The sequence below is a fragment of the Pochonia chlamydosporia genome, chromosome 2 (assembly GCF_001653235.2).
Source record: "Pochonia chlamydosporia 170 chromosome 2, whole genome shotgun sequence".
Lineage (NCBI taxonomy): Eukaryota > Fungi > Ascomycota > Sordariomycetes > Hypocreales > Clavicipitaceae > Pochonia > Pochonia chlamydosporia.
The window spans coordinates 4,165,734-4,178,605 of record NC_035791.1 but is presented as its reverse complement, the minus strand read 5'-3'; the positions used below and the strand labels follow the sequence as shown (position 1 = coordinate 4,178,605).

The window sequence follows — 12,872 nt, the reverse complement described above, 5'->3', positions numbered from 1 at the left end:
CGGTTCCGCGCTGTGTTCAAGGTCGTGAGGTGGCTGCGAATGTTTGGCACCCGATACCTGGACTGACTCCAAGAAGACAGAGAGTGAAGACTCGCAGCGGCGCACGAGACACCCTCTCTGGCTTCAAGGTGCGATGCGCCGACCCTGAGAGGACGCCTCTGACGAAGGGCTTGTCTTTGGGCTGCCCTCCCATTCCGCCTTTCTGCCTGCCTGCCTGCCTGCTCATCTGGTCCCATCTGTTCGTCTAGTACTCCGTACTGACCAAACTGGTCCGGTGCTTGCTTTGTCCCTGGAATCCGGGGGACATTCGCACCATTCCCGTCAGTCTCTTCTGATCCATCTTTTTCACACTTCACATCCCTGCCAGCTTTCCTGTCGAGGTGTCGAGCAGTCCATCTCATTTGCTGCGCAAGTGGAGGCAAGGCTCGCGCCCCCATCGGACAGGTCGGGTTTTTCGAGCTAAAAACTCGGCACGACCATGGATCCAAGACACCGCCAGCCTGCTCCCGTGCCACGGTCCAACTCCAACTCCAAATCCAACTCATACCCAAACTCCAACAGCGCTTCTCCTTTCGCTCCAGCGTCAACGGTCGTGTCGCCGGCCTCGCACTCATCCCATCACCCGTTCGCGACTCACAACTTTGCACCGCTGTCTGCGTATGCTCCCGATCATCGTCGAACCTCAGACACACCGTACTACCCGCCGGTCGCTCGCGCAGCTGTGCCAGCTCGGGAGCTTGGTCTCTCACATTCGCGCGCGCAGAGCGCATCATCGCTCCCGTCCGCAAGGGAGCTCAGTCGCACAATGGCTCCTCCGCCGACGTCGCCCTCGCAGGGCCATCAAGGAGGACAGCCGCCGCCGCATCATCACCAGCAGTCGCAGAGCTCCATGAGCTACGGACCACCTCCTCCTCGACCGCCTCCCTTGTCTGTTGGGCCACCAACGTCCTTCCCAACTGGAAGGGAGCTTCCAGGCTTGAGCTCTCTCACGAGATCAGGAAGCAGCACTGGAAGCAGCTCCATGTCTATATCTGCAATGCTAGGCGGACCACCTCCTGCTTCCCGTGATTCACAGCCTCCTCCACAACATTACTCGCCTCATGGGCAGCCTCCGTCATCAGGGCCGGCATACGGTCCTCCAATGCAAGCCTCACCGCGCATGCACTCTGCATCGTCCGACTATCCCCCATTCCGTCGACCCCAAACTCCGGATCACCCCCGACCTTACGATCCCCGTGGGAGTGCTGCACCCTCACCTCACGGCCCATATGCGACAACCCCTGATTTACAACGATATGGTACGCCACAAGGTTATCACCAACGACACCCGTCTGCACCTGCCGATACCTCTCGAGAACCCGGGAGATTGTCCGCTGGTCCGCCACCGGGTCAACCTAAACCGCCACCATATGGCGGCATGCAAGCGCGACCGATGGAGGTTGGTCGACCGGAAGACCCCTACGCACGCCGAGACGATGGACGACCACCTGCTCCAATGGAATATAATCCTGAGCGGCCACCAAGACCATACCCATACGACGAACGATTTCGATCAGATAGAGACCGACAGCCGGCTGCCGAACATCGCGAGAGAGAGGGAAGGGAACGAGCATACTCAGGGGGAGCAGACTCACGTCGACAACACATGTCTCCTCACGAATTGGGGCATCGAGAGACTCACCCTGGTCAGTCTCCTTATGGCCGTCCTCCCGAGGCCCGAGAAGCTCGAGACCAGTGGGGACGACCAGCAACATCGGATCCGAATTATCGGCCACCGTTAGAACATCAACGTCCACAACATCCTGAATACCCTCCTGCGTCTGGACCGTACTCTCACCACGGACCACCGTATCAGGCTGCTCCTCCCGATCGATACCCGCCGACTTCACATCCTCCTCACCAACCAGCCGGTGTTGCAGCACCACCTCCGCAGTCGTATGAAGCTGATCGGGCCCGAATGGATCAGGTCCATCCACAACCACCACAGCCCCACGGGCCTCCTCGCCGCGAAGAGCCATCAGCTGCTGCGTCTGGGGCATACGGCCCTCCACACGGCCCTTCATTCGAGTCGCCTCGTAAGGGGAGTGATGACCATCATGGACCAAATGGCCTTCAGCGAAACCTGCTGGCGGTTCAAGACATTAATCGCAAGGGGCGAATGTCCCCTCTTCCTCAAGCAGTGCAAGGCGCCCAGCCGCAACAACCTGGGCCGGCGGCTGAGCCTGGTATCAAGAGCGAATTTGGTCGCATGTTTTCTGGTATTGGAAGCGGCGTTAGTGGTATTGGAATGTCCAGTCCAGTGACCTCTTCAGCTGTGACATCGTTTCCGAGTCAGACCTCACATCCTGGCGGTGTCAAACGCGACGAGCTGGAACACACTACCGTGGACTCCGGCCCAGACAATGTTAAAGCTGCCAAACCTGGTAGAAGGCGCAAATTGAAGGATGAAGATGCTCGAGATGATGACAGTTCTGGCAGACTTACTCCAGCAGGACGAGCAAACAAACGGTCCAAGCCACATCAGCATCATCACCACCAGTAAGTTCACTTTATTGTGTTGCCAAATGCAAACGTGGGGCGCCTCTAACTAGCAATGTAGTCATCACCATCACCACCATCACCATGCACAAGATGCTGCACCTTCTTCACCGACGCCAGCTGCACAGTTTAAGAATCTTAAAGGGAGCACGCCTACAGCGTCACCGACTGACAAGTCCCACCACCACCACCATCATCACCACGGACAAAAGCCAGGGACGCCAGCACCGACCAGCCAAGCGAAACCTGCACCACCCGTCATACCACCAAAGACGAAGACTATTGTGGCCTCCAAGTCAGTCTTGGAGTCAGTAGCCAACCGCGCCAGACATCATCTCGGAGATTTCATTTACGAACCCCAGCTAAAACCGGGGCGGCTCCTTCCGAACACGCCTACACATAGAGGGTTCTCGTCGAATCCCAAGCCGCTTCCATGGGATATTATCAAGGATAAGGAGAACTGTATCCTAACCGTCAAAGTCCCACTTGTGCATCTCTCTAGTGTTGCTCGTGAAGAAATCACAGCACGGGCATATCTGTGGGGAACGGATGTGTACACTGATGATTCCGATGTAGTTGCAGCGTGTATCCATGGGGGATGGATCAAGGGCGAATGGACAGACGATGTTGATACGGCAATGTTGGACCTGGATGCAGGAACAGGCGAAGGAGGGAAGCGTAAAAGCAAAATTCCAACGGCTGAGCTACCGAGTCGAGAATCAGAGGGCGCCATCACCATGCCACCGCCATCGGGACCCATGGACATCCCGGCAAACCGCGACTTGCACGTCAACGTCTTGATTCTGCCTCGCCTCCTCAAGTACTCAGGCTGCACTCGATTTGGACTGTCTAGTCGTGAGTTTGGCGGCCAGTATGGAAGCCGACACTCCATCCACGATGGCCTCAGTTACATGATCAAGAGCATCAGATGGGTAGAGAACGGTGCGCAACCTCAAGCAAGACTACGTGGCAAAGCCAGGAGGGAGCGTATGCGGAAGGCGATGAAGGAAGTCACGGCTAGCTTTGGTAATATCAACGGAGTGGATCTGGAACAAGTCAAGAATCATGCCTCACCGCTGAGAGGCGAAATTACTGGCAATTGGAGGAAGAAGGACCAAGCAGAGGGCGCGACCGAGACCATGGGCGAGCAGACTGACCAAGAACGGGCAGGAAGCGAGGGAAATAAGGAGAATCGCCTGACGACACAATCGGGAAACGTGGAAAAGGCGCCAGAAGGGACAAATGAAACAGCAAGCAATGATGTGGAAATGGCCGAAGCTGGAGAAGAGAAGAAAGAGCCGAGTAATGGAGACGAAAAGTGATTCCGAATGGATTTTTTGAGCTTGGTGTTACTCTATGGAAAATGCGGGATACCTAGATGGTGGCGTCTGGATACCATGGTCTTTGAACCTGACTTTTTGCAAAACTGTACGATTATTGATTATCAAGCAAAGCGAAGCGACGGCATGATATGTGGCATGCAGCCTATATTGTACAGATAAGTGTCGCGATATGGTACATAATGAGGAGCGACCTGTCCTCTCAATTTAAAATCATAATCATCCTAATTCTCCTGTCTTGTCCTTTATTCCGTTCTCTAGCCAAGCTTGTGGCCGGTCGGATTCCCCCCTCTAATAATAAAGTCGTACACGTAGCCACCATCAACTACCCAGTCCCATATCATCGATAGTAACATGCTCGCCCCTAAAAGTCGGTAACACGCCCATTGTAGCTCCAATCGCCCTCGCCACCCCATCTCAACGGCTCATTCTTTGGACCGCCCACCTCCCCCGTCTTGGGGTTCTTGTCGCCCTCAAACTCGGGCTTCGCACCGCGAAACAGCGCCGGATTCACACTCTCTTCTTCGGCGAGGGTAGCTGTTTGTGTTTGTGGTTCGGCGGCGTTGGTGTCGGGCTGGAAGGCGGATGAGACGGCTGCGTCTCGTTGGAGGCGTTCGAATTCGGCTTGTTGTGAGGCGGGGAGCTTGGGGGGCGAGGGGCGGTGTTGGAAGGAGGAGAGGCGTGTGTGTGCGCGAGCGCGGAATAGGATTGTGCGGAGGGGAGTTGGGCGGTGCATTTTGTTGGTGATGATGGTGACGGTGTTTGGAGTTTGTTGGAGGTGGAAGTTTGATCTGCTTGCTTGTGATCGGTGGCAGTGGGATTGGTTTGATGTTGAAATTGTGGGGCGTCGGGAGTCGGCTGTCATATAGGCTATGACTTTGATATGACTGGAGAATGCGGTTTGATGGGGTTTGGGGAACTAGGGAACTGTATAGGTGACGAAATTAGAGGAATTGCTGTAGGTTTATTACCGATCTGAGTGTGATGGTTTGCCCTTTTTGTATTTGATGGTTGTGGCGCGGCCTTTGGATTCTTGACTGGTGATGGTACCCCATACTGCGATTGACTTCTACTCACAATGGACATCTGGTGTCTCAGGGCCTGTTTGATGAAAGCATAATGGCCGAAAAATTCACATTGAGAAAGGGGAGGTCATTAGAATTGTATACTTGTCTAGTATATAATCACGGCAATTACGCTGCGCAAGATCGGGGCTTGCAGTTTTGTGGTCGTTTGCATCTCTCATGCTCGTCTGATGCCAGACAAGAAACATTGAAGCAGTTTTGGCGGATCATACTTAGGACGTTAGGGGACGGTTTCCTCTAGTCATCGGCGTAAGCTGAGTGCACCTCTACGACCAACCTGCTACACTGCTTCCGACTTTGGCTCTCGGTTTCTATTAATATGGACATTTACCCGTAAAATTAAGTATACCTTCAAATATATTAAATTGTTTTACAAGCTTTACAATCAATGTATGTCGGAGTTCTTGTCAACTGGTAGAAAAGGTGGGTCCCCCACGCACTAACAGCTTTTGACTTGACCAATGAGGGGCGCTGAAGTCGGCGTACCTGAGCATGTGGCGCCTGTTTCAACTGCCAGGCAATCAGACATCGGATGGACCAGACGGCTTCATGTACAGTGGGGGGTTGAAAGTATTTGAACAAGCACAAGGTTTCGCATACCGCGTTGTGTAGATTATATAGCAAGATAGATCGAGGTGCATTAGTGTGTACTTGTATATAAGCAAATACTTCTTACCACGAACTGTATATTGATTGGTGTGTTTGAGGGCGAGGATACCAACTCTGCCCTTTTGGCGCCGGTTAACTCTACCGTAAGCTCTACCTCATGATACATACAGTCAAGAGGAAACTACTGCAGCAAGTTGATTAAATAACTATTGTATAGAGTAATTCACAGATTAAAACTGTCAAAGTCAGCATTCTAAGTTATGTATGCATAACATTCTTCAGCACCAGGTCGGCAACATCAGCAGGTCTCTCCCTACACCACTTCCATGCACATGTGCGTTCGTGATTATCTGTCGCAAAAGATTCTCTAAGAGGATCCATGTTTCCAACCAAGGTTCTTGATCAATGCCGGAGAAACTTGAAGTGGCATGATTCTTGCATGATTCTTGTCGCCTTACATAGTGCCCAAGGTTCCAGGGAGTGGCTCCTTGTGCAGTTGGCTAATGAAGCGGTACGATGTAGACTTAGCTCAGGAGCCAGGTGTTTATATCCTAGAACCCAAAAGATGCTGATGACACCATGCGACATGTCATAATAAAAGGTGGTCGGAGTCTTAGATTTGGCTCTGGTATTAGAGGCCGGAAAAGAATCGGAGTTCGTGATGTAGCATTCAGACACCGGGACTCAGACCAGACCCCGAGAGAGGAGAGTAGGCCGAACATCATGTCCGAATGTTTCTAATTGCATGTCATGCAATATGTACCATGAATATAGAAGATGGGATTTATTTGACTTATAAAAACCCCTCGAGTCGATCTTTGGCAATTGGCAAGCCCCAGAGTTCATCACTTCCATTACCCTCCCTCCTCAAATTACTCTTTACTATCCGAAATCAGATCACATAAACTATTCGACGTTTCAAACGGTCGACATGGCAAACTATATGCAAAAGTACGGACTTATCTTATTGCTGTTCATCACAGGAGTCTGGGCTGTTGCCGTGACCATACCCAGCAACGAAGTAGGGCTTGACAAGTTTCCTGGAATGGAAAGCCTTCCTGTCATCAAGTACGACGGCCCTCGGTACGAGCTCACGGAAGAAGATAAAGCGGAACTTCTCCATGCGCACTCTACAGGTGGACCGTGGAAAATGCCAGCGGGCATGCCACACATCGAACTACAGGCAGGAAACATCTTGGACCTAGGTGTTGATACCAACCTTACAAAACGGGCCGGAAACCGCGTTATCGGCGCTTTCGGAGGTTACAATTGCCCTATCGAAACTATCATAGCCTCCGTAGTCAACTTTGGCTGCGGTACCGGCTGTATCACCGTCAATTCTAATGCCCTTAGCGGCCTAGTGATACAGCAGATCCACGGGAACCCTTATCCTACTATGGATGTTTGGGCGAGCCCGCGTTGCCAAGGGGATCGTTTACAGCATTTCGGCGTGGATGATAGGGCTTCTTGCACCAATGTTAACAACTGCTGTGGGTTCCGCTCATTTATCGGATACTGGAATTGTTAAGGGAGACGGACAAGGACGGTCTGGAGATGGGGAGAATGGCAGCAGGTATGGGGTTCAACACCCCATGGAGGGACAGCATGGATAAGCTTGGGAAAGTTGGATTTTCTTTCGAAATGATGGGTTGAGGTTGTCTCCTATCAGCTGTAGTTAGTGTTTAGTAGGGGTTTAAATCGTTGATCATTGTTCAACTGTGCTGAACGCAATGATTATCGATAGAACTCGGTGATTATGTTGGCATTTAGCTCGACAACTTTTGACGAAGATACCGGACTGATAAAAGGAGAAGCTAATAACAAGCTCGTTTAGCTTGCCGACCCTCCCCCATCCAGTCGAGTGTGTAGCTGTGATACACAAAGAGACCTGTCGCTCGGAACGGTCAAGCGGTAGAACCTAGCTACCTTCAGCACTTTGAGATGAGATATAAATGACGTTCCCGTTCTTCACTAGGTTTGACAGGTTTGAAGTAAAAGTAAACGTGCTAGTGGCCCAGAATTTATATGGGACAATCGGTCAAAGCGGCTGGTTTGGTTGGTGTCGCGAGAAACGGCCAGGTATCATTTTATGTTCTAGAATTGTTTCTTTTGTACCATGGCCAAATATACTTTCTCTTGTTACTGAAGCAGAGGCTCAACTTGATTGCATATGGACTACGGCTCTAGATCTAAATTTGACCTTGGGTTTAGTAGGGGAGTTCATTGCCTCTCTTGCCGCAAAGTAACTGACAACCTGGTACTACAATTACAAGACTATATCACCCCTTGCACCCAGTAAATGATCTACATGTTATATAATCCGAACACTGGTAAGTGGAGCGACCCTCATCTTGGCCAAGTTTGGAGGAATATGGTGGTGCTGTCACCAACGGGACCATTTCCTTCGCACACGAAACACCATACAAGTTCAACCCTCTGGAGCAATCTAGGCCCAGAATGAAACGATGAGGGTCATTTGCACAGTCAAAGACGTTGGCTGTCTCGGGTCATGAGAGTTCAATGTTGGCTTGAGAGAAGCGGACCGTGCCCGTGGCGCATCTACAACATCTCATTGGCTCAACGGCATCAGATCATACATCATCTTGACACTGCAAAAACACCCTGCGCCATTCAATAGCGTCGATGAGAAATACTGTAACGGTTAACAAACCCTGTCCACTTCCATTTGGTCTTGGCTTGGGCAGCCACGTACATATACGTGCGGCTTTCTTTGTCGGCTCGTTGCTAAACCGGTCCACCGAGCATGATGCGACGGATGATACAGGTTCCTCCTAAGCTGGAGGCGATGAACGAGATTGGTGACATGAAACCCCACGTTTCCTTACACCAGACTCTTCCGGACACTCGGTATTCTCATCGAGTTGTCAATGGGTCATCTTATTCTTGGCCGTATCTCACTCCCCTGCCATATTATACAAGCAATTCCCACATCCTTCATGGCCACTCAGACCAGATCGAATCACAGTCTACGTCCCGAGCACACCCACGAATTCCACTTCTGACCAAACAAGAACTTGTGCCGTTTTATCCCCGCAGCCCTGAATCTGTTTATTCATAGTCAGGACACATCCTTGTTCGCTACCGAGCGATTTTGCCACTATTGGCATACCAAACTCGTGGCAACCTTGCCTGTTAGTACGACAAACTCGCTCACGCATACACTATTGCACGCCGTCGATGATAAGATCTCGCCCAATTCTGGTTCTTGCTAGGGACCTCGTGCAGCTTGGGCCAGCTCTTATTTTCTGAGGACATTACGCGCTCCCCTCTCTTCGTCAACTTCACGACACTGACCTCGCGATTTGACCTGTTTGCTCCGGTACCAATGGCACAGGCTGCCATAACAATGGAATTGAAGTACATTTATGTCAAGACTTTACCTGTATTTCTCCAATAGCCTTGCAAAGCTGTAGGAGTTGAAGATCGGCCCAATACCACTGAGTGTCGGCGAGGCTGGTAATGCCTCTTGGGGTCGCCTAGACTCATGACATGGCGGTATTAAGTCAGTATACCTACGTTTTTGCCATTACGACAGTATTCGCATTCCTGGATGCTTGGAACATTGGTACGTACTCACACTTCGTTCTTGCTGATATGCGATAGAAACACACGGACGCATTGTCTAACCCTCACCTAGGCGCCAACGATGTGGCCAATTCCTTCGCAACGTCCGTCTCTTCCCGGTCTCTGACCTTGAAGCAGGCCATGGTTCTGGCATCCGTTTGCGAATTCTCTGGCAGTGTCACCGTCGGAAGTCGAGTAGCCGACACGATCCGCACCAAAATAATCGACCCTCATCACTATGATTCCTCCCCTCCCGTCCTCCTGCTGGCCATGATGTGCACCATCGTGGCATCATCGACTTTTCTCACGGTTGCTACACGGTATGGTATGCCTGTTTCGACTACTCACGCCGTAGTCGGTGGGCTGGTAGGAACGGCTACAGCATCCATTGGCATTCAAAATGTGAATTGGGGCTGGGCGGGCGTCTCCCAAGTATTTGCGGCGTGGGTCATTGCCCCTGGTATCGCGGGCTGCTTGGGTGCCTTGCTGTTTCTCATTACAAAGTATACTGTTCTTGTGAAGCCGACTGCTGTAAAGCGAGCGTTTTATTCGATTCCGTTTTACACCTTTCTAACTGTTGGGTCTATTACCAGTGAGTCATGACAGATGAGAACTAGACAGTCTGAAGCTGACGGTATGCAGTGTTAATTGTGTGGAAGGGCATACATGGGGTTGAACCAACAACGACGCAGATTCTAATTTCCATATTTGCGGCAGCTGCTGGTGGCGCGCTATTGCAAATGGTTTTTGTCATGCCCTATCTTTGGGTACGAATTATGCGGGAAGATTGGACTTTGAAATGGTACCACGTCTTTCAAGGACCTTGGCTATTACGACGAGAACCTCCTCCCGCAACACCATACGGCTTCACCAAGCCCCAGATCAAAGATTACTACCGCGGCCATCTGACAGCCGAGGAATTACACTACATGCGAGCCTCAGAGACGCTGTTACAATCGGTACAGACGAGCAATCCCGAGCAGAGACCAGACGGAGACAAGGACGACGATCTCATCCTCCCGCCTCCAGCCACGTCTCCCACCCTCAACACAAGGCGAAGTTCGCAATCAGGCGACTCCCTCATCCCACCGAGGCCTCCCGGTCCGTTGACGAGCCTCCCAGTACTCACCTGGAAGATCAACCGGTTCCTCCTCCGTGGCATCGAACAAGACGTCATCAGCATGCAAAAGCGCAACGCCGTGTTAAAATGGGACATCGAAGACATGCACTCCCGTGCATCAAGGTTCGACAACCGAGCCGAGTACATGTATTCCGCGCTTCAGATCCTCACCGCGGCCGCCGCCTCATTCACCCACGGCGCCAACGATGTAGCCAACGCGATCGCCCCCTTCACCACCGCATACGAAGTCTACACAACGGGCGTCATACCCGATATCGTCAACATCCCGATTTGGGTGCTGTGTTTCGGCGGCGGCTCGATTGTGCTAGGTCTGTTGATGTACGGGTATCACGTTATGAGGACGCTGGGGAACAGACTGACGCTCATTTCGCCGAGTCGCGGGTTCTGCATGGAGCTGGCAAGCGCTATTACTGTGCTGATGGCGACGAGGCTCCAGCTGCCGGTGTCGACGACACAGTGTATCACGGGGGCTACTGTGGGAGTTGGTCTGGCGAATGGGGATTGGAAGTGTATTAATTCGAGGTTGGTGGGATGGATATATTTGGGATGGGTCGTTACGGTGCCGGTGACGGCGGTGATTTCGGGCTGTTTGATGGGGTTGATGCTTTATGCGCCGAAGTGGTGAGGGTTCAGATGTTGGTGTGGGATTTGGCGTTGAGGAATTTTGGGTGATTCAGGGGACAGCAAGCGACTTTTGTTTCTTTTCTACTTTTCGCTCTTTCTGATAGAATATAGACTTATCACTATGCCCGAGACTGGGGGTCGTATCCTTGAGTACCTAGATATGATATAGTTGTATATTCTTAGACATATGGAGATATCGATGCATAGGTAGATGTCAGTAAATTGTTCAAATGGAGTATACACGAATGAACAGCTGATACGTTCGACCGTTATTCCAAGACTATCCTTCCTTCCGATCTACCCTTCAAGCACGGCGGCGCATGGAACAAATGCCCTCTTCGTGAACGCAAGAACACCGCATACATTATTCCAGATACATACACCGCCACAATACTTATCAGCATTGGCCACTTAAACTCCTCTGGTCTGGAGAATACCATCGTCGACGCAAAGGAAAGCAACTCAAAGAGATTCTGGAATGCTGCTTCGACTGTGGAAAACGCCCCTCGATGCGAAGCTTCCACTTCCTATTTCAGGGGTCAGACGAATGCTCCAAGAGTGTGACTGTTGAAATAGACTTACATCCTGGACTATATTCTGTGCGCAGAGATCATACCCCCAAAGACCTAGCCGACTAAAAGCCACGCAGATAGCTAAGACGGTTGCTGAAATCAACTGATTACCCGACTGGTTATTCATATCCACGATGTACCAGCAAACACCGACCGCCAGATAACCCATCTGCCAGTTGATACTCCACAATCCGCCTCGTATAGGACCAATTTTCCTCATGAGCCTCGGTGCTGCCCATGTTGCGCTTAGCTCGACGATGGTGCTTCCCGTGCGGGCTATACCGACGTACAGCGGCGTGTAGCCGACGGACATGAGGTATGTGATCATTTGGCCTGAGAAGGAGAGCACAGTGAGGTAGAGGAGGGAGAGGGAGAATGAGGGGAGGAACGCTGGGTGATGGATGTAGAATGGGACCGAGGAGAGAGGGATAATGTTGGTGAAGAAGGACGAGAGGCGAGATGTTGGTTGATCGTCAGGTGGAGTTTCTTCATCAGCGGCACGTCTTTCGAGGGCGGGAACGCTTTTGTACACCTGTGAATTTGAATGTGAGTGATGGGTGATGTTCAGAGTCCGTGGTAGACATACTTTTTCTATGCAGATGTACTCAACAAAAATGGAGGCCATATTCATGCCCAAGACTGTCCAGATAGCAACGACGGTGGACATCATTGCCACGAGGGATATGACGAGTGGCCCGACAAGTTTACAAGAGAGATCTATCCGACGAATTCTCGCATTGACAGCTATAACAAAGTCAGCATCCTGTCAAAGTGCAGACATGATTGCATACCTCTTCTCCAGTCCTCGTCATCGTTCGTTATAACAACAACCTACACAGTTTAGCATTGTCTCGCCTCCTACCAGAACGTACGTACCCAATCTCTCTCCACAGCAATAGTATTCATCGTAGCGCATAATTTCTCAACGCACGCCAACGCAACCAGAACGACAAACAAACCATTCACACGACTCGCATTCAGCCCTCCTATCCGCGTCTCCATGGCCCACAAGACACCACAGCTTCCTGCCACGGCAAGTCTCTGCCCCAAAATGGATACCCGAACAACGGTGAGGCGGTTTCCGGTGTCGATCCATCTGCCGAGTGCGTGGGCAAGGAGTATTGCTGATAGGCTTCGAACGAGGGCGTAGATGGACATGGGGAAGAGGGTGGATGGGAAAATGGATGCGAGGAAGAGGACGGCGCCGAACTCGAAGAGCCGTGAGTTCCACATGGATAGGAAGTGGGATGTGTAGAGTTGCCATTCTGTGCGGGTGCGGTTGATTGTGCTTGGGAGCGATTCGTGTGAGAGAGGCATTTTGAGGAGGTTGTTGATGCAAGAGTTACAGTGGTATCTGAGGTATTAGACTCATGGGGAT

The 12,872-nt window shown here is 51.5% G+C and overlaps 5 protein-coding genes across 5 annotated transcripts; 3 read left to right on the top strand and 2 right to left on the bottom strand.

Annotated features, from left to right (window-relative positions):
* Positions 1-478: 478 nt before the first annotated feature.
* On the top strand, positions 479-3,860 carry VFPPC_03339 (golgi integral membrane protein Cln3; the record flags this gene model as incomplete). The annotated part of the gene is made up of 2 exons (XM_018282853.1): positions 479-2,538; positions 2,600-3,860. The coding sequence occupies 2 exons, from the start codon at positions 479-481 to the stop codon at positions 3,858-3,860; spliced, it is 3,321 nt and encodes a 1,106-aa protein (XP_018147493.1).
* A 382-nt stretch (positions 3,861-4,242) lies between these two features.
* Positions 4,243-4,614, bottom strand: VFPPC_03338 (FMP21-like protein; the record flags this gene model as incomplete). The annotated part of the gene is made up of 1 exon (XM_018282852.1): positions 4,243-4,614. One exon carries the CDS (start codon positions 4,612-4,614, stop codon positions 4,243-4,245), a length of 372 nt encoding a protein of 123 aa, XP_018147492.1.
* A 1,889-nt stretch (positions 4,615-6,503) lies between these two features.
* On the top strand, positions 6,504-7,100 carry VFPPC_03337 (hypothetical protein; the record flags this gene model as incomplete). The annotated part of the gene is made up of 1 exon (XM_018282851.1): positions 6,504-7,100. The coding sequence occupies one exon, from the start codon at positions 6,504-6,506 to the stop codon at positions 7,098-7,100; it is 597 nt and encodes a 198-aa protein (XP_018147491.1).
* Positions 7,101-9,082: 1,982 nt separating this feature from the next.
* On the top strand, positions 9,083-10,923 carry VFPPC_03336 (phosphate-repressible Na+/phosphate cotransporter Pho89; the record flags this gene model as incomplete). The annotated part of the gene is made up of 3 exons (XM_018282850.1): positions 9,083-9,158; positions 9,231-9,749; positions 9,800-10,923. The coding sequence occupies 3 exons, from the start codon at positions 9,083-9,085 to the stop codon at positions 10,921-10,923; spliced, it is 1,719 nt and encodes a 572-aa protein (XP_018147490.1).
* A 268-nt stretch (positions 10,924-11,191) lies between these two features.
* VFPPC_03334 (iron-regulated transporter) lies at positions 11,192-12,811 on the bottom strand (the record flags this gene model as incomplete). Its single annotated transcript, XM_018282849.1, has 5 exons — positions 11,192-11,449; positions 11,505-12,026; positions 12,081-12,238; positions 12,286-12,325; positions 12,371-12,811. The coding sequence occupies 5 exons, from the start codon at positions 12,809-12,811 to the stop codon at positions 11,192-11,194; spliced, it is 1,419 nt and encodes a 472-aa protein (XP_018147489.1).
* Between the last annotated feature and the right edge of the window lie 61 nt (positions 12,812-12,872).